Here is a 26,623-nt window from a genome sequence, read left to right as displayed (position 1 = left end):
TGAAATATTTACCACCGAAGAAGTGCACAGCCGAGCTGAAATGCTTCCCTGTCTCCTCTCAGTGCTTTTTTTTGACGTGGCACAGGGGCACTTGCTTTCCGCTGTGCTGCCCGATTTATGCCATTAGTGAAGGGGAAGTGATAACACAGGGCCGGAGGAATGTTCTTCATCCTCTTCTCTCTGCCAGCCAGCAGCCTCCTGGAAATCCGGCTACTTTCTGGTCAGCTTAAGGACGGTGCCTGCTGAGGCAGACTTGTTTGGCATAGACCGAAAAGAGGAATGCCACAGAAGGAACAGTGAGGCTTTGATCCTTACCTTTTCACCATGTCTGTAATTAAGCCCAAAGCTTCTTCTGAAAACATTTCCCAACTCTGTTGGAGCACTCAGCCCTGGAGCTTCTCGGCTTAAAGATACTTTTCGTTTCTTCAAAACACAACAGAATCCGTTTTTTCGGAATCAGGCCCAAAATTCACTTCTCTTGCCTTATTTAGAGAGTCTCAAATATTTGTTACATATGATAGTTTACAGAATATTTTGTTTTGGACTGTCGGTCGGACAAAACAATGATGCCTTTTGTGAATTGTGGGCTCACCAGCGTTTGCAAATGTTAGCGATATGCGACAGTTGTCTTCCTTTTTCTTAGCTTTTGGGTAAATATATTCAATGAGAACAAAGCCTGTCACACCTCAATTGGGATTATGTGATGTGATCATACTTCAGCCACTACAAGGGGATCGGATGACGATCTGCGAAAGTGGCCTGTAGCTTAAAGTAAAGCAGCTAAATATGCTGCTGTTTATTGTCAGAGCCATTTATTCAGGTCGCCCTATTTTCCCTCAGCTGTAGGAGGCAATGTGAGATCACATTATCCCAATGATGGTGTGACAGGAAGTGTTCCAACATAATTTATTGCCCCAAAAATCTCTAAGGAAATGAAGACACTCGCAGTGCACATAATACACACAAGGTATCTTCGGGCTAGGAATAACGTGGAATAACGTACTTAGCTACGGGTTCCAGTAACTGCAGAACTTTTATTTTACTTGGAATTTAGCACCAATAAGGCCCATAAAGAGAACAGTCTGAACCAAAAGGCCATCCTATTATAGAATAATCAGCTTGACCAATTACTGTACTCTCCGGCAATAATGCCCTTAAAAATTCAAGATATGCAGTAATCCCCTCATGACCCCTCTTAAATATGGTGACAGGGTATTGAGTTCCACCTTAATGTAACGGTCATGCAGAAACCAGATATGCATGTAAAGACTTCAGAAAGCTGTATTTCTTTCATTAAATAATTCCAAAGTGAGTCAGCAGAGTGAATTAGATATTATTTGTTTTCCTCCATCTTATGAATCGAAAAATTGTTGACTGCTCCTCCATCCCCCTCTGGAACAGTTTACACATGTTGTTCTGTGGTTCTCAGTTTTATACGTGGGGACCGTGGGTTTGCTCAGATGTGGTGGAGGAGGGAGAAAGATGAAGGGAGGGGGTAGGAGAGTGTGTGTGATGCACATGTGTTTGATTTAACCACTATGGGGGTAAAACAACATTAAGCAGGAGGGCTGTGTCCTGACCCCGCTGCCGCCGAACCCTCGGCATCAGAAACAGCTGCAACCTGCTTGTGTTTTACCGTCTGCTCGCTGGGCCCAGACTCATTCACCTGTAGAGGAACACTCCATGGTTTCAGTAGTAAAGGTTGGGGTTGGTATTCACTGAACAGAGCCTTTTTAGGTGCCATTATACACCAAGTGTGATTAGATAAGTTTCTGTGTAACAGGAACCTTTCCCAAAAGCTAGGCATAAATAAACGCCACCTTTTGTCTTTTTTTCATTTTGTAAGTAAGACCAGAAGTCACTGCTCGAGGTCCAACCAATAGTCTGGCACATAACCCCCCTGAAAACTGCAATTTATTTGTACTCTTTTGCTTGTGTGCCAATTACACAACGAGCCATAGCGTGTTATTTAGTGAGCTATACTGTAGACGTGCTTAAGGCAGTTTCTAATAGCCTTGGATAGAGCCACGCTAGCTGCTTCCCCCTGATTTCAGTCTTTATGCTAAGCTAAGCTAACTGTCACACTCCCTGTAAAAATATGAGTGGTATCGATAATTATTATTAATGGTTTCTAATTGATTAATTTAATTAAATGCCACCAAAACTGCTGTAAATCTTTATTAGAGCTAGACATGGCACTATAAAACTCCCCTAAATTACTACTGTATAACAATAATACTAATTATATCTATATCTTCATATCTGTAAACTCTTGTTACACAGAGGTTTTTGTTCCCTCCCTTCTTGCTCAGGCCTATACATCTGTCCATCTGTTAATCAGACTCTCCATCCCAACCTGCCTATCGTCCCTGCAGAGCTTCCTGACCTTCTTCTCTACTCGTTCCATATTCATGTATTGAATTTGTCTGTCTGCCACCTCGGCATGTGCTTATATGGCTGTTGATCTGCCAGGTCTAACAGTCCGTACGCCGTCCTGCCTGCCTGCCATCTGTGTTTATCTCGTCGGAGGCCTTTTCATAATGATCTCCTAGCGAAGAGGTGCATGTAGCGTTGCATTTGGGGGGGGGCGGGGACTAAAACATGATGTGAAATTGTGCCATGATGAGATCTCACCAAATGGAAGGCAGAGTGAAGCATTCTTAACATTCCTCATAAAAACGTGTGCTCGACTCGGCCTCTCCCCGCCTAAATATGGCGTTCTAGAGAATGACGGGCATGATGCAGCGATGATAGACCTGGATGAACGTTTTGGGAGTTTGATATTGGATTGCATCTCAGACTAAAAGTGTGCAGATCTTTAGCCTATATTAAAATGTACAGGTGTAAACCACTGCTCCTGTGAAGCTTTTTTTAATATAGTATAATGGATATGTGCAGCTTCCAATGATATTGCGACAGATTTACCACCAAAAATCCAAAGTAATATTTGAAACAATGCTTCCTTGACTTCAGGACGATAACAGGAGGCCTCTCATTTTTTGTCGACGACAGTCAGTTCTGTCAACAACTGTTTCTGGCAGGTTTTATCTGTTGTAGTTAGCTAATTATGCTCAATAGGGGGGTTGAAAGAATCTTTTCCCCCGACTGACTTTTTATTGTTTCCTGCAAATTCATATGAATCAGATCTCTGGATAAGGGTCTTGAATAAGTATTTGATCGCTATACTACATGATATCAAAGGTAACTCAGTAGTGTAGTAATACAAAGAAATCTGAGGTTAAAGCTGCATATTCCAGAAAAACAGCGAAGAAGATTTGACCGTAAAGAGGGAACTTCATGAAAAGAAAATGCAAGAATCATGAATAATTTCCACTTTGAAACCCACATTCATACTTGGAATTATGGTTCCAAACTGAGGAAGTGGTGACTGACAAGTTGGAATACTTAGTACATCTTGTGTGTTCGAGTATGCGTCATTTTGAACTTGACATTGTTCAAGCTCTCTGGCTTATTTATGGGTGCCTAATGGGTCTTTGCCCCCAGGCAGTGTCTATCTGTGGCGAGCAAGCCAGCAGAGAGCTGCGTTGATGGGATGCTCCACTGTCTCTTTAGTGTGCAAGCTCATTGTCTGCTGTCACGTGTATTCGTGTATAGTTGTGGGCGTCTGTGTGTGTGTGTCTGTGTCTGTGTGTGTGTGAGTGTGCTTGTGTTTGCGTTTGGCTTAATCAGCAGTGCTGAGTTTAGGAATTCCAGTTCATCAGAGAGAGAGAGAAAGCGGGAGAGTCAGCCAGAAATGAGCAAGTAGGAGAGAAGACGGGAGCTTCAGCAGATGATGAAGTGATTTTCACAATACAACGTGACGGTCAGGTAGTAAAGAGAGGGCTAAGAGTTAGAGGGGCTCAGGAGAAGCTTGAGTTCAGGACAGCGGCGTATTGAGTGTTTTTTTTTTTAAAGTTCGAATGAAGGAGAAGCAACATTTAACGTAACCCATGTGCATTTGTGTTGCCTCCGCTGCTTCTATTGCATGACAAGCTAAAGGATGACTCGTCAGATTTGTAGTCATGTTTTTGTTACTTGGAGAAAGATGAAAAGATGAATTTTACAATTCCACAATTTCGCCATCTAGTGTCAAATCCAAAAGGCTTCCACACATCTCGGTGACAATGGATTTAACAAACACCCCTTACTGGAACACAAGGGACGGCCTGTTGTGCTTATACAGTGCATTTTGAATTTCGACATTTTATAACATTTATTTTTTCTCGTTTCAATAGTTTGACTTTTGAATAGAGAGTGCCAGCCTTAGTCGGGGTTGAGTCCTGATATCTGATCCATTTCCAAGTTGGTAAAACAAGCAGATTTAACTATTAATCCAAAAAAAACAATTAGCTAAATATCAAATGTAATCTAATTTGTGGCCACTTTGAGGCCGAGGAAACAAGCTGTAGATTGAAGTTTATATCGCTAACTCGTTCGCAAACAGCTGCTTATTTACTGATCCCGCAGATACAGAGCAACATTAGCAATTATTTGCTTCTGACCACCTGATGGATGTAAGTCGTCTGTGAAGTCTCGCTGTGGTAAAGGCAGTTCTGCCTCTTTGGGAAACACTCCATAAAAGCTGGAGGCTTGTAAACCCTGAGGGGGCCGTTAGCTTGAGGCCCGCTGGCCACAGTCAGCCCGTCTCGTCCCGCTCCCAGCACAGCAGAGACACTGGAGGGACTTTCTTCTCTCTTTTCCCAGAAGCTAGTGGAAGTTTTAAAAAACATTTTGGTAAAAAAAAAAAAAAGAAACAAATGTGGTACAGACATTCATGTAGGCCTGGGCAATTAGATAATTTATTGTTTTTCAATGGAATCATATCGTGAAGGAATCATACATCAAGATATGGTGTTTCACAATTATGTTGTCTAAATTGATATTACCAAACGCGTACTAACTGTAATTTCTCAGTTTTCTGTATTATTTTGCACTACAATTCTTGAGTAAATGAGAAAACACTCTTGATTTGTCTAGTATTTGTCTGGTATACGGAACCTGGTGGTTATATTCATGTTCAATATTCATATTTATTTATTGAATTACCAGGAAACATTCAATATAAAATATATATATATATCCTGATCAAGATATGCCCAGCCCTACATTCATGGTCCACAGAGGATGAATCCTACCTGACTGTTGTTCTAGCGCCACCAACAAGTCACTGCTTTCATTTCTTCTGTTAAATATCTCAAAATCAACTTAATGGATAAGCACAACACTTTGTACTTTCATGGTTACCAGGTGATAAATCCTCCGGACTTTTCCTTTCTCGGCGCCACCAGCAGGATGACATTTTTGGCTTTTAGGGAACTTCAGTCTTCTTTTTACTCCCATCGAGCAAATTCACTGCCGGCAGGTTGACCCTTCCCATCCCAGTGGGGGAACCCATGGGCTCTGTGCTATGCACCAATTACAGTGTTTTTCCCTCTTCCCCACAAGCACCCTTGACCTGCGAGTGTAGCTGTAGCCAAGTGGGTGACTCAAGGTGACTTGTTTCCGTACGCCAGCTCAGTCCCGCAGAGGGCCCTTAGCTGTTTTACCATTTCTTTCATGTTGACAAATTGTTGTTTGAAGTTGGCCTCAAAGCTCGGCCACCAAGCGACTTAATTCCTCTCTTAGTGATGATTTAGTAATGATATATTATCATCGGTGGCTCGGGCCAAATAGGGAGAGGTGACATTACAATGAACAAGTTATCTGAGCTTGCTGGGAAGGTTTTGCTGTCATGGTGACTTTTTAAGCACCTTTACCGTCCGTCCCAACCCCCCCCTCCAGCTCTTTCTGCTCCCCTTCCTCGCTCTTACTTTCTCCTCCCTACACGTGTGTGTCCTCTGTTTTTCTCATTAGGCAGACGGATAAATATCGGTGCTCTGTTATGATATCTTTATCGTGTGTGTACATGGAGAAGACGTAGAAGTAAACACTGCCTTTCATCATACCTTCAATCCAGCGTTGGCAAACTAGTCAAGTAGAATTTAGAGGTTTATTTGACAATGGTGATTTGTTATGGTGGAGTACGGCGAGCTTACCCCACGACGAGTGCACTTTCGTACAAAAAACCCAGAATGGGGCTTCCTCTCATTCGCTTCATTTTCTTCCTGTCTCATTGGTTGTTATTCATTTCTCTCTGATCTCCTCCCGACAACACACCCCGCCATCTTCCCTTTGTTTACCTTTCCTTCAGGAAATCTCTTGAACCAGACTTCTCTTTTTTCATTTATGGCTTCTTGGTCTCTATTACTACATGAGAGTGTGTCTCATAGTCACTCTCCTGCTCCGTCCGTATATAAACACAGGCATTGACTTCAGTCTTCGTGTCTAGATTATGTTTTTACAGCTATACCAAGAAAGGTGTGTCAATGGACGTGTAGCTGGCTGGTTTGGGTGTTTTGGTGATGAAGAGAGATGTTTAATTGAAGTATGTGTTCTGTTTCAGATGACAAGCCTGTCCAGGAGGAGGACTGGGTGGTGTGCCAGCACCCTGAGTGTCCTGAGCGCCGGAGGGCCTCTAAGGTAAGACATTAAACCCTTAAACCTGCCAGGTCAACTAAAAGAAGGACTGTGATTTCAGTAAACAGTCAACAGGCTGATCTTCAGAGTGTCTTCATGTCCTGGAGTATAAAAGTGTCTTAAATCTTAAATATTTAGTTCACTTAATGGGGAACTATGCCCATTTTCAAAACACATACCTTCTATTCCTATGGTCCAAGACTATTCATTTGAGAAAACCATGATAGTTCAAAAGTGCTGTAGAGTCTATTTTATATGAAATATTTCTTAAATTTTCTTCTTTTCAATCATCATTCTGAAACCATAAAGTTAGAGGATGACAAATGTTCACTCCTGTCACCTAAAAAGAGGCAAAAACAAGTCTAATGTTACTTAATCTTTACTTAACATAAAACAGACCTACATTTAGCATAATTTGGCATCAAGAGCATTGCTAATCGTGAAAGCTATTTGTGTTATACTATGCTGCAGTAGAGGTCACAGAATGTTTAGCTGACAAAGCTGCTACAGGGCCTGTGCCCACATAACGCCTTTCTTTGGCAGAAAATCAGGGATGGAGCGCTCGGAAAGAAAGTCACTGGGTGCAGCGCCTTTTCTCCAGGCGGCCTCATGCGAAAAAGGTGCTATGTTGACACAGGCCCTAAGAATTCATGACATTATAATCTGGGGTGCTTTAGCGTCCGTTTCCTGTTTCTTACCAACAGGCAACGTTGGTTTCTTTTAACCATGGCGATAATCGTCCCCCTAACCAACTGGTTATTATTGTAACCATGATGACAAACGTCAGCTAACCTTAACCAAGTAGTTATTTTAACCCAAACCATGATCTATTCCCACCCTAGCCCGGTCGATTTTGTTCCTAAAACTAACCAAACCGTAACAAGGATTTGTAATGATTTTAGGAGGCGTTGACAAATTATGTGGGCCTGCCTAAAGAGATGTCAGAGGGCAATTACATTCATCATAGTTATTTCCAGGACTTGTGCTATTACATGGCCAGCGCTTTAAATGGCAAAGCCACCAGGTCACCTCAAAAGGCGTTTTTTACTGCCACTTAAACAGGATCCAAAAATGAAACAAATGAAGATGTGCGCATCCTTAAATTGTCCCCATAACTCCTTTTGGACCCACTGAGCTTTTTGATTCGCGCTGGATGTACCCAGAAGTTATTGCATCTCTCTTGTGTTGCATTGAGACACAGTGAAGGTGAAACGGAGCGGCAAAGCCGCTTCTTTTTAGGTGTTAAAAGGGGCGTGATTGTCGGGGCTCTGTGTCTGGCCACTAGACTGTGAAATGAATTATTCCTTTGAAGCCACTGGTTTCTGAAAATGGGAGTCTGGCCAGAAGAGAAACCGACACAGTGTCTGGTCTGTCAGTCGGCCTCTTGGCTGTTTTAGTTTGTCGAGCTGCGCATTAGACGGATTTTCCCAATGAATCGAGAAGTTGTCCCCTTCTCGCTGGAAACAATGGAAAGGGAAAATGACATAGAGAAAAGTACATTCAGCCAGCACATGGACACAGAGAGAGAGAGAGAAGGTTATATATAGTTTTTCTCCAAGGCAACTGAGAATAATAAAGTGGGGGTAGAAGAGAAAGCCAAAGAGCTTAACCTGCACTCTCTTTTCCCTGCTGCTCACATTATTGAGTCTTTGAATGAGGCAGAAGGTGAGTTTATGTGCTACCAAATTTTGAAGTATGCATTTGTGTTTATATGACCTTTTCGTGGCACAGGGGGAAGGTAGTGTCGGACAAAGCATGTCTGACGCCACCTGTCTCCTTGGTCAGGGTCAGTGTTGATGTTATGTAAGGAGATTAGGGAAAGACTTGTAGCCCAGTGTGGACTGGGACAGACAGACAGATGGAGAGATGGAGGGGGATGGGTTGACAGCAAAAGTATTTTTACCTATTAGCAATATAGCAATTCAAACTACAATGTAATCTGATGTCTAATAATTGTAAGGACTAGCTTTGTAAGGACTAGTCATAGCTAGTCTTTACAATTACCTTTTCTTTCCTAGTAAAAAGGGGATATATCCCAAGATGCACCATTCCGAATATTTTGGATGCTTTTAGTACTTCAGAGGTTTGACGAAGTGAGAGGGTGAGTCATGAAAGTTTGGGCATTTCCAGACTATATCAAATGTGTGGTGTTGTTTCTGACAGCTTATTTCACATTTGCCTCAATCTTTTGGCTGTTGCTCAAGAGTTAAACACACATTGCCTGTATCGATCTTTAAACAGCAGGGGGCAATGTTATGGCAACCCTGACCTAAAGTGCAGAACTCAATCTGTTGCTTATTCCCCTCCAGAGCTCACATACTCTGCTGCACAAGTGAGAGGCACATTTTTAGAAAGAATGGGAACATAAATATAACTGTTGTCCACTCCACCCACTCAACAGGTTTAGAAGGATTATTTACTCTGAAAATGAAAGAAAAAAACATTAAACTTTTATATTTCACTTTTAGAGGGTTTTTTTGTCTTCAAAGTGCTACGAATACTCTCTTTGATATGCCGTTGGCTTAGCAGCAGGACAAAGAGCAGACACAAACACAGACAGACAGACAGACAGCAAGATGATCTTAGGCCGGTCCTGCAATGCTTTTCAACCATTTAATTCCCAGACAGGCCTGCCTTTGGTCTCCCACTGCCATAGATCAGCTCCTGGTGGGGCTGCGTCTCTTCTAGTCACAGCATGACTGGACCGAATGAGTTCACCTGCACCATAATTTACTGAAATCACAACCAGGTGTCACCCTCTGTGCTTGTGCTGCCGTAGCTCAGCGCCGTCACCACATAACACAACAGCTATCGGAAGGTTACGAGAAGGCTTTTTGGCCTGACACAAGTGCTTCCAAGAGGGCTTACTGGTGTCCTTGAATACTTTGCTGTGGGTTTCTCCAAGTCACTGGGATTTAAAAAACGGCCTACAGGTGTCCAACGGGAAGATGACGTCCAATCCAGACTTAGTTCTTGGCTGGGTTGGTTGGATTCATTTCAGATTATGTTGGTTAGTGCTCAATGCTAGTCTGAGCTTGCTCCCTGGATCTAGACTCCCAGAGACGGGCTTATTATCCCTGATCACTTGCCCCCCCCCCCTTCCTATTTGCCTCTATCGCTGTCTCCTTCAATTCCCTCCCTCCTTCCCTCAGCTTTGACAAAACAGGACCAGACAAGACGAGCCGAAAAGGTGCGGTTCGCCTTGGCAACGGGTCCCCTCCCTGCCCAAACAGCTGGAGGCACAAGGATAATGTGAAGAGTGTCGGGATTTGACAGAGGCAGAAACAATGAAAAGAAGTTTCAGTCAGCTGGCCTTAACTTTCATTATCTCTCTCTCTCTCGCTCTCTCGCTCTCTTGCTCTCTCTCTCTGAAAGTGAATTTCCACCCACCGGTTTTTATGCACACTTTCAATAAAAAAACAAGTGGAAATGGCAGAAATTCTGAGGAAAAAATGTGCGACTTTGTAAGAAGGTTTTTGGACTCCAATATTTAAAAGTAGATGTATCGATTTAAAAACAATCGATTGCAACAGATGAAAAACATCAGTTCTTTATAGACTGGTAAAAAGACTGTAAGCATGCTCAAATTAATACATAAAATGTAAATGCCATATTTAAATCCTTCTTTTCTACCGTTTTAAATTTGACTGTCGTCTTTTCTCTCAATGTCATCGCTCATTTTCTTTCTGGAAACCTTCCTTCCTCGGTCCTCACCCTTCCCCACACTGTGATTTTGGTTGGCTTTCATTCTCTCTTTGTCTCCCTCCATTGTGTCCCATTCAGTCACATATTATGAGTACGTTTTACGGGAAGTTATATGATATTAGTCAGACTGACACACCCGGGTCATATACCAATCACCTTATTACTAGTGCTTGAATCATTCTATCTTTAGCTGTTCTCCTTCTTTAATAATCGTCAAGTTGGATTTTCTTTTCATACCAGTTTTTGCTGTCTTACAAAAACAGACACACTGGCTTGACTCACTTAACCCGGCTTTCCTTTCCACTGACCTGCTTGGCTGAAAATCTCACCTAACTGACACTGACAAGGACCTGCTAAGGCTGCTAGGTAAACACTCCTATTGGGCTGGATGCCCACTTTCTGTATGTGTCAAGGGGCCGATGGGTGCAGGGTATTAGGTGGCTTTTCCTGGTAGAGATGGATTAAATTCCGTGTGTCTCGCAATTACACCAACACCTTCCCACCTGTCTTATTGTAGTCCATCCTTCAGCCTGCAGGGATTGACTTCTCCTGCGAGGTGGGGGCAGTCAGTCACTCAGCATGTACGGACTGTAGCACAGTTCAAAACAGCTGTATTCATGCTCTTAGTTTACCTGCCTCTCCTTTTCACCCTTCTTGAGGTTCATTTGAGGAATATGTTACGTTTTCTTTCTTAGCCTTTTTCTCTCTGTGCAAGTGTTTGTACATAGTCTTCAAAAATGTGTTGTCGCAAATAGTTTTATTTCAGAACAGGAAAATACTGCCTGTTCATCAGTTTTGCTTGATTGCACGTATTCCTCACAGCTTGTTTTGTACTTGAGTAACTTGAATGACTGCACACTACAGTCCTAGAATTGTTTTTCTGGGAAAACAGGATGTGACCTCAGCCCTAACTGTAAAGTTCTTGGAAAGTTTACTTTATGAAGTAATGCAAGCCCACTAATGGAAATGGTAGGCTGCAACGCTCTGATAAGTCTGGATTCATTTAGACATTGGGGGAGCTGAGGAAAAGTTACCTAAACGCTTCTCAACATGACACTGACTGTTGAGATTCTCTGGTGTTAATTTGTTTATTAATGGAATGATGAGCGTGCATGTCCTGTCGCCCCCCCCCCCCCCCCCCCCCCCAGCATTTTATTCCCAGCTTCTCATTCGCAGACATGCTCGTTCACACACAGCAGCAGCTCAGTTTACATATTTTCTGCTGCTAGTATCTTGTGTACTACACCAACTTCATACACAATTCTTCTGCAAAGGAAGCAGCTGTAGAATCAAATTATGGAATCGTTCTAGTCTTAAGTTTGAACTGTCAAAAATGTAAGCTAACGCCCACTTTGCGAACGTCCTAGCTAACGAATTTTTGTAATGTTAAATGTGCTTGTTGGCTGTGTAAATATCTAATGTTAGCGAAATAAAATATAAATACATTGGGCTGCGCCCAGTCACCCACTTAGGTGACAGGAAGTGTGGACCAATTCACACTAGCAGCTTGAAATATCTCATGTCTTTTATAGAGTAACTTTGGCACTGGGGGGTTAACGCTAACGTTAGCACGCTAACATACTCACAGTGACAAACTTACAGAGCGACTTTGCCACACACAGAACGATGCCTTAAAAGGATTTTGGATGCACGCGCCAGATTCAGTCAGTGTGTTGTGGTTTAGTTGGCTGAGGGGCTATGCAGTGTACCAGGCTTTAATGAGACCTGTAAACTATCAAGTAAAGCTGAAATGCATTCAAACGATATTACAAACTGTTATTCTGTGCACCCAGGAAAAGTGATCCCAGGCAACTTCTTCTATGCGAGTGTTTCATTTGGTGGAAAAGGTCACTCTGGATCAGACTTACTGGCCCTCTCTTTCATTCTAACACATTATTCTTGATTTACCGTTAATCACCTTTCTGTTGGGGTCCAGGTTTTTTACACGATGGACCAGTTTGAGAAACATTCAGTTGCCTCCGCCAAGGTAGTTTCTGTATAAGTAGTTAGACCTCTCCCTCCATATTTCTGCAGTAACCAGTTTTGTGACTATGACTAGTGAGACTTTACAGTAGGTTGACTTGTCATCACCCATTCATGAGACATCTTGTAAATAATTTCACTACATGGGGAATGTATGACTTGATCGGCAGTCTTGCGTGAAGGATAAGCTTTTGTATTGCGTGCTAGCGGGCCTTGTTGCACCATACACGTCAGCCGACGATAACTTTTTATTTTTTTATCTAGCACATCATGCTTATCCTGTAAAAGACAGAAACAGCCTCCTTGTGTTCAGTCATCGATAATCCCATGTTTATATATACATTTCTCCCCAGTGGAGCAACACTGTTATGATGTTGATCCCTGCCACCCCAGCAGGCTACAACAGGCTAGCAGCTCCCTCTTGTATAAACACACTCAAACCACATCAGCTGTGAACCAATCACAGAAGCTGTACTTTTCCAGCCCTGTGGGATGTGGTGGTCCAGAAAGAGAAGCTGATGACTCGGAGACAGTGACTCATTTGTCATTAGATCACTATCACCTAGCGTTAATGGAAAACGTGACGATGTGAAAATGTCTAATTCCAGTGAAAATACAAAACACACGTAGGTTTCTTTATTAACTTGGAAAATGTACTTTGAGCGTTTCAACACCACTAGGTGATTAATAATAAATGAATTGATGAATTAAGTTTACTCCTAAAGCGAGACTACCTAACTTTTAATTCCCAATTTACAAATCCAAAGTTGAATAAATTAGCATCAAAATGTACCATTATTATATTCAATATATTTAGTGTTTTTTGCTGCTGCAGCATGACTTGGTCTGGTTTTTGGTCTCTACCAACTCCTGAGGAAAATATCTGTCTCTTTAGCTTCCAAATACTCACCTTTGTCTTTCTGCTGTTAAGCGTTTTGTTACACAAAGTCGTGTCCTCAATTGTTCATATAAAATATCAGGCTTTAAAGCAACCGACTGAAGAGACTTGTCATTGATCCTCTAATTGCCACAGTAACTGCTGTTCAGCAAATGCTACATTGTTGCGTATTAAAAAAAAAAAAACGCATTATATTTTCCTTTGTTGTAAGATGCCTCACTGATATTCAAGATCAAATACTGACCTCCCCCAAAAAATGATGTAATGCCACTGACAAGTGGAGGATGTCTGTCTGGGTGAGTGGAAAGAAAGTCGGGCAATAATGGACACACTGGTGGACACTGACTTATGTGTCTCCATACATACAATGTTCCGTCAGAAAAGCACAAACACTAGTAAGGGAGGTGCCCCAGTGACGCCAGTTCAACCCCCCCCAGGAACATCCCAGTCAGGAAGCAGCATCGCGGCAGACAGGGGAATAACAGGAAGAGGGTACCTGACTGACGCTCCAATGGAAACGGCCTTGTATTGGCCGACCAATATAGCCAGGATTCAAAGACTTAAGAGAAGGCCCCCAGTGAGGAGATGGATTGAGAAAACAACCCCCCCTAAATCCCTCGCATGCGAAGAGTCTTCCCATGGCAAACCCCACTAATTGTTGGTTTGCTCAGAGTGTTCTGAGAACGTAAACAGCCGCTGCTTAATGAAATGCTGTGAGAACAGCAGTCTGCACTGCTTAGCTGGAGAAGCGATAATAAGCTTTGTAAAATCTCCAATTCAGAACGTGTTATTATGGCTGTGGAAGCGTGTTCCCTAAATCACTCTTAACTGAAGCCAGCCACGAAACCATGGAACTTCCAGCGGCATCATCACGGGTGAAATATTTGGCTTTAATCCTTTTCTCTCTCTTTTATTTATTTTTTTTGCGCTTTTTTTTTTCCTCTCACCAACTTGCTCATCCTTGTTATCTTCACGCTCACGTTTCCCTTTGTTTTCCCCCCTTATTTAACTGCTCCCTTGAAGACTTGAAAGAATTGGGAGCTTATGGTTATTGAGGGTAATGCCAAGGTCAGGCATCAAGGATCTTTTTCAGCCCCCCAACAATGGCAATGTCAGTGGGGTGTAATCCTTGAAGATAATTGCATTGCTGCTGTCCACTCTTTTAAATATAGCCTCCCCTAATTAAGGCTGACAGTGGGGGGTGGCGGGGTAGACATGGATTCAACAGGTCGCCTTGTTTTGAAGACACAGGACAAGAAGAGGAGGAGGGGTTGGGGCATTAAATCTACCCCCCCCCCCCCCTTCTCTTCCTCCAAACATGCGTCCCCCAGCCTCAGGGCCTTGAATTGTTTTTGTGAGCTAGCTAATTGCGGGGATTTAAACACGGTTCATCTTGGATTAACCCGAATGACAAAAGAACAGAGAGTAGTGGGCTTAGTGTCCACGGTCAGCGCAGCAGGCTGTAACAGAACATTAGACTATAAATCATACTTGCTCTTGCACCACACTCCTACACAACACTGTACTCCCCCCCCCCCCCCCCCCCCCCCCCACGCACACACACACACACGCACACACACACACACCGCACCACACAAGGACTGCATCTAATGATTATTTTGATTTATGGGCCGATTACAGAAAAACGGCAAATCCTCACATTTCAGAATCTGGAACCAGAGAACGGTTTGCTTCAGGGGTATTTCAGCGATTGAGTATTACTCATTTGACTCATGGATTTAGGAGAAACGGATAAAAAAAAAGGAATGGTCAAATGCCGAGATATGACTTTCAGTCGCAAGATTAAAAAACACAGTATCCTCCTTTTCCCATAGACGATACATACTCAATAGCGTCTCTTCATTAGACCCTTCTAGCGTGGCAAACACAGACGTCTTCAAATCTACAAGTCATGTCCTTAAATTGCTTGTTTTATCCAACCAACAGTCTGAAACCAAAAGATATTTAATGTACTATCCTACACGCTAACAGTCAATCCTCACACGTGGAAGAGATTTCTTAAGAATGACACAACTCATAGATTAACTGATTTTGTTATCTCTTTATCAACTAATCAATTAATCGACTAAGCGTTGCAGCTTTCAACATGGGCCTTCTGCGATAAAAGTTAAGTCTCCAAACATCAGCCTCGGGTCATTGGGGTTATCTCCAAGTGAGATAACCCCAATGACATCACTGTGACGTCGAGGTTATTTGTCTCAGATGTGACAAAGCTCCCCGAGAGCCCCAGAAGACATTGCACAACTGTCATTTCATAAGGCGAGGAGCGCTATAACAAGTGAGTTTTTTTTTTTTTTTTTTCCAAAACTGATCTGGACCAAACAGAAGGTAAACTGACTGTGGTTATGTAAGTTTATGTGTGGTGATGTTGTCCGGGTGCTGGTTGTGTTTGAGAATATTTACTTCCCACTCCTGGTTAGAACTTTTGAAGAAACTCAGCTGAACTCCCTCATTCAACCTTCGGTAACCTCGGGGTCACAGTGAAACACTAAATCAGGCAGGATAGTTTATAACGAGCATGAATGAGAACAGAAACTGACTGCTGCTCATGGAGTTTGGTTTACATCTTGATCAGCTGAAACACAGATGGGGAAACTTAAATTCTCGAGAGAGGAGGGCTCTGTTTCAGTAGGATTTTACATGAGTCAGCCAGGATGTGTGTGCGCGAGTTTGTGGGAGTGTGATTGAGCAGATATAGGCGTGGTTGATGATTTTCTGCGTGTGTGTGTGTATATTTGTCTTCCCATTAGACTGCTGTAGTAAACAGAGTGAGCCTCTCAGCTCAGCCACGTTCCTTTTCGATCCCGCTGTCTGTCACTCGGTCCGCTGTTTTTAACCCCGAAGATCAGGATTATTTTGAGACACACACACACACACACACACGCACTCATCTGAGGGACTACAGAGCAAGTTCGATCCAGGTTGGGACTAAAACTTTCACCACCTGCTGTCTGTTGGAGATATTGATCGGTTCTTCTGCTGAAAGTCAAAGCGGTTGTCTTTCCTAGGAAGTGGAGTTTTTCTATGGTAGGTAAACGTAATGTAAACAACAAGCTTTTCTCTTGGGAGTCTTTGTGTGACGGCACTATGATTGAATAATATATGAAGTGCTGAGAGTGTGTTGCAGGAGGAAACATTAGCATGTGTTGTTGTAGTTTTCATTCATTCTCTGTAAAAGCAAAGGATAGGCGAACTAAAATAGGACTGTAACGATTTTATATAACAGTGAAAAATGCTGTTTTGAAGAACTTAAGATGACTTCATCAAATGTCTTGTTTTGTTCAACAAACCCTAAGATATTTGTGATACTTGTAAGACAAGGAAAAGCAGCACATTCTCTCATTTATGAAGTCAATCATTCAAGCATTTAACAAAAAAAAAATAGATGGCCATTGTTCTGTCGTTTGACTTTTTCTGTCTGTTTGAGGCTGTGATGGTCTGCACACATTCACATCTGTGCAGACCAGCACTTTTAATCAGTTTTCCCTCCTTTGTCTGCATATTTTACATCTGCTTCTTATATCAACAGACCAGTCGCGTACCCCCTGGCACCCACCAGGGTTCTCCCCTTTCCTTGTACTTTGTATCAAATTGGAAGCGGTTTACAAAAATCAATTCTAAATTCACTTGGAATACCTAGTTCCCCCCTCTCTTCCTCCTTTTTTGGTCTTGTTCACCGCCCTCATGTCTATCTCTCTCTCTCTCTCTTCTGCCCTGAAGCTATGGATAGGAAGGCTGGTTGCGTCACAGTCCAGCCAAGATTGCCTGAGACAGCAGTCAGTACACTTGAATTTGTTAGAGCAGAAAGAGACCAGCTGCTGGTGAGTGGTGCTTTTCTATACTGTAATCGTATCGATCACCCTGAACTGAATAGCGTTGGCTGTGTTTAAACAGCATTTAGTGTTGTTTCTCTCCTTAAGAGGCAACTTGACTGGGTTTTTTTCCCCCTCAGTGACGACACCGTGACGGGAGCATGTGTCATTTGGGTGTCATGTAAATATTTGACTCTGCTGCGGGGGTTGGGGACAGATGTGTTTTAGCTTGAACGTAATCAAAGACAAATTTAGTTTTGCTTTAAAATTCTTCTAAAAATATCGTATAAAGAAAATGGAGAAATTACTTCCTGTTGCCAGTAATTGTTGCAGTTTAATTTTATGCTTTTATTCATTTGAACAAAAAAAAACGTATCTAGTTAGTGGATTAGGAAAATGAGTTATGGAAGATGAGGAGGTAATATTGTTCATAGGCAAACACTGACTGCATGTTCAAACATACTTTTCACTGGAATGCATAGTCTACTTCACCAGTTACAGTATCTCCTGCGAACATGTTTGTTCCTGAGTTTGTTGTTTGTTGTTGTCAGCGTGTCAACAATGGCCCCGTTTCTTCGAAATGTCTATATTGTGTAATCTGGGAAAAACCTTTCTTCATGTGTCACTGTGAGGACAATGATAGCATTATGAAATGTTTTGTACAGTTACGCTATCTGTAGTCTATCTACTGTCCAATAACTATCAAGGTAAATGAGTCACTCAAACTGGTCTAACGTCTTATGTAGCCTACTGATATATGTTCTTAAGGTTAATACCAGTTTATCACAATTCCATCTCAACTTGGATTTGCTGTTGGTAATAGTAACATTTGACACCCCAAGTTTATTACAGAGATCTGGGAAAGGTTCATCCCCATCACAGTTTAAAGACCAGCTACATGATTCATCTTAGTGTATTTACTCACGCAGTCTTCTTGTGACGCTTTCTTACCACCATTACGGTTGCACTCACTGAAGTTATTTAGATATACTGACTGAAATGTTGGCCATTTGATAAACCCTTTCCCCCGAATAGTGATTGTCCAATCATGGCTTAGCAACTGTAGTAAATAGATGCTGAAGATGCTGATTTTTTTTTTTGGGCCTGGGACGTGTAGCTTAAGGCATTTAACATGTTTGTAGCCTTCATGTGTACATCCAGACTCCTTTGCCGGTTTCTCATTTAAATCAAGTTTGCTGGAAACAATAAAAAGTCAGCTGCAGACTCGAGTTTCCAGCCAACCCACTTGGGTAGCGTTGATGAACGGAAATCTTCCGTGACAGTTGTCATTTAGAAATAAGTGTCCTGCTTTTGTTTACTTTTTTTGTGGGCAATCAAAGTCCCATTGTTTCAAAAATGGCTACTCATTTTGACTGGTAAATCTGTCATTGTTGTCATTGTAAACTACACATAAGCAATGTTGCCCTATTTCCAGGTCCAAGCAAAGAGTTGTAACGTAACTTGGTAAACATAGAAGTTATACTTTTAAGTGTGAGCTACATGTTGTTGAATGTACAGTATTCCTTCTGGGGAACATTATATACACCTGCTGTCCTTTATTGTATGTTCACTTGCAGTTATTGGCTTTGAATGACATCACCCCCTGTTAAACATTCTTAACACGTGTTTGGGTAACGCATCCTCAGAGGATGAAACACAACAAGTGCCTCTGTTTGAGTGAATCCGTTATGTGTGCGAAGGCGTCGGGACCGTGCCGTACCAGAATGAGTCGGTTAATAGGGAACAGGCATGCAGTGAAGCAGGCGGTCGTGTTGCATAACGGCCGCTGTAAAAAAAAAAAAAAAAAAAAAAGAGAGAAAAAAGGCCCTGGCTCTCCTCCTACGCCTCCTCGCCCGGCCAGAGGACAGATGGCGGCAGAAGAAAGCGAGCGCGCAGCGGCTCTCGCTCTCTCTCTCTCTCTCCCTCGCCACTCCTCAACAGATGCACCGTTTATTTATTGAAAAATAAATCAGACCCGGGGCCAGGCCTGCCCAGGCTCCCCCTTTGATCTCCCGTAGCCTTACTGGGCGCTGTTTTCAATCCCACCTACTGGGCCACGGCTAATGGCAACTCTGTATACTGTTTAGGAAAGCAGGCCCTCCGCAGCACACGTAGGGGGAGGCCCTATGGGGTCGTGTGCTGCGCTACCAAGAGCACAATGAAATTTGGCTCTAAAGAAAAAAAAAGGTAGCGAAAAAAGTAACACGAAGCAGAGTTTGACCTGGCTCGGTCTCTGTCGGCTCAGCTTGAAGGAAAGCACGCTCACTCTGCAGGCATTTTACATTTCTGTCTTTCGCTATCAATCATGCTTAATGCAGCCGCAGATATCGGATTGTTTGGTGCAGTTAAGAACTAATAAATGTGACGGCACAGCTGTGTGCAGGAAGGTTGAGTGGCTGGTAGGTGTTTGGAGTATTTTAATATAATACTGATTATAACTTAGGAAAGCTGTTTTCTTTTCCTATTCTTAAAGGTTACTAAACGGTTAGTGATATCAGTCTTCCAGCAGTTTAATAACTTCAAACAGCTTCGTCTTGCAGCCTCTAACAAGATCAACATAAACATTAATAATAGTATTTTGCATCAACTTCAATTGTATATAGAAAAATCATTAATGAAATAAAACATCAGTCACAGCCATATAATTATGGTTCTCATGAACTTATTGTGTATAAATATCTTCTGGAAACACCACGTTGTCATCCTTAAAATACTCTTATATTCTGGCTTTTGAGGGATCTGTTTTAAAATGTGGTGACATTGTGCTTTTGTCAGTATTTGTCAAAGGAAAACATTTCATGAGGATTTTTCTTTTTAGGTTTCGATCAATTTTTCCAAAGGAAAACAAGTAAAGGTGGATCGCAGCAAAAAGAGCTTGAGAAATATTTAGCTTTATTTGCATTAGACGCCGGTGTTTGTGTAGTCTCTGCACTCTGTACTGTATTGATGTATGCACGGGTCAGAGGTCGGCATTAGTGTATTTGTGTGTGAAAACGAGACAGTGGTCGTCTTTCTTTCAGTCGTAGACTATGAACCACTGATGACGTGTACTCGTGTCTGACTTTTGGGCTACCTTTTTGAGTTTGGTGTCGTAGAATGGTTATGAGTTGGTCTGACCAAAGTCTGTCTGGATGTTTGACTGACTTCACTGCATTCAGACTATTTGAACAAGACTGTGCATGACTCTGCCTCGTCTGGCGCTAGCCAATTATTTGCGGGCAGAGGTGTGTTTATTGAGATGCGTTTTTGTTTTTCTTTAAGAGAGAGAAAAATGAAAAGACCAGCGTGGATTTTGAAAGAAAAAAAAAAACAAGACGGGATGTTGACTCGAAGCGACCCCTGACCGATTCCTCCAGCCCCTCATGACTGATGAGGAGCGGCGGTAACGCTAACATAACTTACTGCTTAGGAGCATTTCAACCAGTTGCCAAATCAGTGATGACTTTCGTGTCAGGACAGGACCTTTTAAAGCAGTCTTTTCTGTGGGAGTGGAGTGATTGTACGCATTAAAGTTGGCCCGTGTAATTAAACACAGTGTACCTGGATGTCACCCTCAGTCTCAACAAAGACTGAAGTGCACGGAGACCTCTCGGTGTCAGACAGAAGGTTGGCCCAAACAATACGGTTTGAGCTCAACTCACCCAAACAAGTGTTCTCCATTGTCCCCAATATGAAGCACTAATCACGCTGTTGTGCTTTTTGTTGATTCAGGTTTGCTTTGATTTCATGTTTTCTATAGTGTGTGCGTGTGTACACGTACACGGTGTACACGGTGGATAATGGCTGTTTTGAACAGTGACAGAGAAGAGTTTGCTCTCTGGGTGTTGGCACCACTGTGACAAACCCAGCCCCACCCCTCCTCACACTCGTACCGTCAATCGGATCGATACCCAGATTTGTTAAAGGGTAACTTTGGTATTTCTTTGAACCTGAACCCTATTTTAAATTGGTCCAGTATTGTGGGATTGCTTTGCAGACGGCTAAACGGGCTGCAATGTTAAAATTAACGTTCTCTGAAAGTGCTTGTTGTGACGGGCTCATGTTGGTATAATACATGTCTGACAGCATTATGAAAAGCCTACAGAATATTGTTTTTTTCTGAAGCTGGAAAAAGATAGATTTTTGTTATTGTGGTTGTATAAATGTAATTTATGCTTCTAGACCAGCCCGTTAATTATAAGATGCGTTTGTTTTTAGATAAAAAACATGTTGAGAATTTTGGAAATGATTACATCTATCTTTTTTTAGTAAATGTCTGAATCACACAAGTCGTGAACAATCCTACGCACCTGACAGTGGAATCTAATTCTACAGTTGGTATGATGCTAATTTATCTGCAACTGTGCAAAAAAAAAAAACAGGGTTAAATCACAATGAATAGAAAAAAAGAAGCTGTGCAGCATTTAAATGTTAATTTAGATTTTGAATGTTGACGCTATGAATGACACTTTGAAGCTTCAGAGTATTGGGCACAGCCCTACTTCTCACTTTGTGTGAGCTTTACTGAGGGAACCATCCGGGGCTGACTCCTACACATTGGAAGATCGTCCCAAATGGGACTACACTAGGCCAAAGTTTGTGAGTGAAAAGAAACCTCAGACCATGAGTCTGTTTGTTTTTTGTAGTTCAACAAAACAAACGCAGTGGTTCCTCTTCCCCACGGAAAGAAATCTGCATCATGTCAATATCTGGAGAATCATATCCTCTCCAGTATTTGGAACAAAAGTTAAGGTGTAAAATGACATAGGATTCAGCAGTTATTCTTAATGTGTACCAATACATTTAATCAGTATTCCATATTTTGTGCTTCTCATCTCGTTTTCAGGTTGTTACTAAAACCTGTAGTGTTTATAGCTTCTCGGCCAGCAAACGATTCATATCTATTTTTTTAAGTTTAAGCTACTTGCAGTGGTTGAAAACAAACCTCGGGATTCATATTTACCTAAAATGCTGTTGAGCTCCAACCCGAGCTTTACACGACAAAACAAGGAAAGCCTATTATCTCTCTGAATATACACCGCGACACTTGGCTGTGAGATAAAACTGTAGCCTGCGGCTCGCATATCCTCTTTTTACTCTTCGAACACACGGTGATGCACGCTATTACGTAAGTGCTAGGTGTGCTCTGGCAGCACAAGCTGTTCCGGAGGGGGGGGGGGGGGGGTGAGTGCGGTTGGAGGGGGGGGGGGGGGGGGAACGCTGTGAGGCTGCAGACAGACGGGGAGGTTCGACCGGTGCCGTTTCTTGGAGATCGAGAGATCATTACTGAGCAGAGTCACTCTCTGCTCTTCAAAGCAGCCCCGTGATGAAAGAGTCCTGTATCACATTGAGTCAGATCTGCAATCTGGGTTTGAATGTTCCTCCAGTCGTATAATTCCAATGCGTCAGATAATTCCGCACACCAAGACTGATTACCCACCGATTTTCCTGCTCCCAGCGAGGATTTGGCAAGCCGTCCAAACGTATTAAAAATTGTTCTCGGGAGGCAAAAAATGTGACGGTGGTGAGGATGTCGCAGCCAAATTGAACTGCCAGGCAAAACCCCACGTGTTCCATCCATAATTATAAATCATGTTTAAGTCATTTGAATCTGAAGGTAATATAACTGTATCCCAGTTTAATGTCTTTAGCATCAGCTGTGCGAAGTTAAATCAGTGTCAAGTATTTTAAAGTGTGTTGCCGTCATGTGTTGCGTGCCAGCGTTGGATGGATTAAGTGTTAAGGTAATAATCCTGATTCACCTCGGAAGACTCCAGTCATCTTCTTCCAAACAAGAACAGCGTTGGTACAGCTGAGCGACTGGTGTGCGCTTCATGGCTGACACAGCCTTGGAGCGGGCATGCCTGCGTTTGAAAGTCCATGTATGAGTCTTTGTGTGTGTGTGTGTGTGTGTGTGTAGGGGGGGGTGTTGGTGTGTTAGCAGGATGTGTGGAAACAAGGGGGCATAAGCAGGTGCCACGTGGCGTTTGATGGGCTGAGCCAAAACGAAGGACTGCTGAGTGGCTGGTGTGTGTGTGTGTGTGTGTGTGTGTGTGTTCTCAGCTGTTGAGGAGGGGGATGGAGGTGTGTGTGTGTGTGTGCTTGTGCATGCAGTGTTTCATCTACAGTCACTCATGCTCACCCCCTGAACCTCCCCTCTAATCCAGCCAGATCTGAGCGCAGTCATGTGAGGGGGGGGTACACACACGCGACTCACATGACACATTTCTTTCACATACACTCACGGTAGGAGGCACGCATGGCCTCTTGTCAGCTGTCCCGCACGGTCACACTCTCTTACAGTCAGCTTTACTCACACACATCCTCCTCCGCTTGGATATGTTGGGAAAGCTGATTCTAGATCCAGAAACGGACACATAATGAAAGTTAGGTCATCCTCGTACCTTTTAATTCAATCATCCCTCTCATTGTGAGGAATGTTGAGTATTGCAAACATCCCGATTGCACATATCCTGAGCTGAAACACAGTTATTTTTGGGGTTCATGTCTTCAAGGATCTGTCATGAATGTAAGATTATAAGTTTTCTTTGAGCCTTTTCTTAAAGCAGTGATGCACTCGTTTGTCTTGGCTAGACGCATCAGATATTTTCAGCGGCTTTAGTTGCAGCAGGAATGTGAACAACCCAACTCGATAGCGAGGAAGGCCTACCTATCGGAGCTATTGTCTAAATATGGCATCTGATTTGCTCGTGTTTCTCTGGCCCGGCCGTCCGTCTCCGCACCTCACTGGAGAACATACCACCCCTGTGCGATGGGACATTTGACTCTGCTGCACGAAAATGTGCGTGCAAGCGCTGACGTTGACTTCAGAGAGGCATGAGCCGCTGATGTTGTAACAGATTTCTGTGACTTGTTCGCCTCTGCCATGAAGCCGTCTCTTTGACAGCGTGGTCGTTAAGCGTTGAGTCGAGGTCAGTGACTCAGCCAGAGGTGGAGACACTTCCCTCCTCTGTACCTGCAAGTAGTTGAACGTCACCGACTGCAAACGATTGAGAAATTGCCTGGATTTTACGCCCGTCGACATTATGCTCTTTTTTTTTACCATAGTCACTACACAGTGAGCACAAGACTGAACAGGACCTCACTTCCTTTACAAAAAGAACAACGCACCACTTGTTCCAGACTGAATATATCGCAACAAATATTGGATGGATTGCCGCTGCATGCCAAAGTACAGTCTGTCTACAGGCAACAGACGAGAGTGAATATGAGTAGAGCTGCTGGACCTGGTAACATCCCTGGTCGTGTACTGAGAACATAACTAATCGTCACCACCAGCCACCATCGTCCCTGCCGTGTCCACTCTAAATGACTACCGCCCTGTGACACTTTCTGATGGAGTGCTTTGAGAAACAAAAAACAACATCCAAGCCGGTCCGGACCCTCACCAGTTTTATAGTAAAACTCATGGTTTGGATCTTATCACGGTTTTAAGTCACAAATGAAAAAACATTTTGAAATGCTCTGATCACGTTTTTTTTGGGGGGCCGATACCGATTGTTGATGATCGTTATTGCCCGATATAGATCGTTTTTGCTGGTCAGGCTCAACCGTCCCAAAACTAATTTCAACCGCTCTGAATTCGGTGGAAGCATTAAAGGTTCTAAATGTTAAACCTTTTACTTTGCTCAAGTCATCTATAGTGTTTATTTGTGTAAAAACACAATTAAGATGACTGGGAAATTAAACATTGTATTTTTATTGATATCTATTCTATATTGCAGTGAAAACTGAATTATTAATTTGAACACACCATGACAACGTAGTAATTTACCTTTGCCCAACACTCATTTCTATTGAACAAAGCCGTAACGCATCATAATGTAACTGAGTGTAACCTCCATACGCACACCGCTGTCTATGGAGCTCAGGAGGAGCAAGTGGAACAGTTTGAAGTTCCTTTGAATCAGCATCACAAACAACCTGACACAGTCATCATCACACATCTCCATCCTGGTGAAGAAAGCTCATAAACGGCTGTATTTCTTCAGGAAACTTAAGAAGACAAATTTCACGTGCCATGTTCTTGATAACTGAGTCGAACAATAGAAAGCATGCTTCCTAGAAACATTACAAACAGGCATGGGATGTGCACGGCCCAGGACAGGAGGGCTCTTGATTAAACAGCCACTAGCACGGCTGTATGCTTACTTTTGTTAAGAAGGGCAATTCGAGGGCAATACTGGTTGATCACAACTTCATAAATCTGGTCATCATTTCTATCATTCATTTTTATTTGGTCTGACTGCTCGTATTTCTTACCGTGTCGCTCTATGCTGTAGAGGTGCCACCGTGTGTTCAGATCTCTTACTTTAGTAGGTACGACATTGTCGTAACTGTTGGAATTGAGCCATAACAATTAGAATTAATACTTAAGTTGTAGTGAACAGGAATTATCCTTTGAACGCAGCTGTGCTTACTGGATGAGAGCTTTTCGCGTTCACCACAGTCAAACAACCATTGTCTGAGCCTCTCTGACTCTTGCCTCTCAGTCTCTTTTCTATTTTAAACCTCGTTCTGGTTGGGGGGCTCTGCCTGGGTACAGACTAGTGACCCTGGGTGCACGACAGGAAGGGAGGAGTCTGTGCTGCTGGTGGCAGAGGAAGAGAATTGAGGGAGAGAGGGGGAAAAAAGAGGAGAAGACCCTGGCTTGCGGAGCTCATTGCGAAGCCATTTAATCTCTGAAGGACCGTCAGATGGCTTTGACAGAGCACAGGCACCAATTAGGATGCAAGATTAGGGGGGCTTTGTACTTCTGAAAACGTTCTGGATGGAGCTTTTTTTCCTTCCTTCCTGCCTTGGCTTTATATCTTTCTTGTGACTCCTCACCCTCCCATAACCTTATCCTCCCCCCCCCTTCTGTCCTCCTCCAGCCCTGCGACCTGCTCCTTTTAAAATCTGAGATTATACCTGGCTAGACATTGAGAGGAGTGGATTAATAAGGCAGCTCGTGGCTTGACTGGGGGCACGCTGCAGTGTGATTTAGCAGGCCAACGAGGTGGCTACTTGGATGTTTATTTGGGTCCTGGTTGCCTTCTGGCATGGATATGGAGCCGAATTGCAGGAGTGGGGGAGACTCCTGCTCCAGTCTGCAGAATATGACGGTAGAGTACCAGGAGTGGGGACAGAGGGTAATTTGTATTAAAGTCTGTGTGGCTCGATTGTACTTACATTCTGTTATGTACAGCTAGGGGTGTGTGGCAGCGAATCTGCAATAGTTACTCCAGACGGGCTTTTATCACAGTGTTTTGTCAGCGCATGGCGTCTACCTCTTGCATATTAATAGTTGTTGTGTTGACATGAAAGCTAGACTCCCTTAGCTTGCGCTCAAACCCCTGTTGTGTGTGCACACACATGCACAGACACACTGCTCCTCCGAAAACAATGGCAGGAAGTACATTAGCGGGACCTCCATTGTATCTCCCCATACGTCCTCGCTTCCTGAGCAGCCGAGTGTGGGTGATGCCGATGGGTGACACGGGGAGGACCGATGAGATGCAGAAGAGCCCATTGGTGCTCTCGAGGTGAGGGAGAACAGCGGCGGGCGGGGGTGGGTGGGTGTCGGATCTGTCTGGGCCGAGACGGAGAGCTCTTTAAATCCTGCAGCCTTCTGCTGCCCGTCGTCTCGGCTCCGGAGCTTTTGGAGCTCTGCGGCCTGGAAGTCTCCCAGTGACCGACCTGTGGTCAG

The 26,623-nt window shown here is 43.2% G+C and overlaps 1 protein-coding gene across 4 annotated transcripts in view; it reads left to right on the top strand.

The window, feature by feature from the left end:
- plekhg5b (pleckstrin homology domain containing, family G (with RhoGef domain) member 5b) overlaps positions 1 to 26,623 on the top strand; it is a gene marked incomplete at its 3' end in the record, with an annotated part of 61,480 nt that overhangs the window by 8,773 nt on the left and 26,084 nt on the right. For 2 of the 4 annotated variants that reach the window (XM_079169957.1, XM_079169958.1), the window contains exon 2: positions 6,443 to 6,519. In XM_079169957.1, the coding sequence (XP_079026083.1) occupies positions 6,443 to 6,519 (77 nt within the window). Of the gene's footprint in view, positions 1 to 6,442; positions 6,520 to 15,954; positions 16,151 to 25,940; positions 26,040 to 26,623 lie in introns of those variants that run through there. The other 2 variants (XM_079169960.1, XM_079169959.1) reach the window with 2 other exon arrangements.

This window comes from Pholis gunnellus (assembly GCF_910591455.1).
Source record: "Pholis gunnellus genome assembly, chromosome: 2".
NCBI lineage: Eukaryota > Metazoa > Chordata > Actinopteri > Perciformes > Pholidae > Pholis > Pholis gunnellus.
This window is presented reverse-complemented; position numbering and strand designations above follow the sequence as displayed.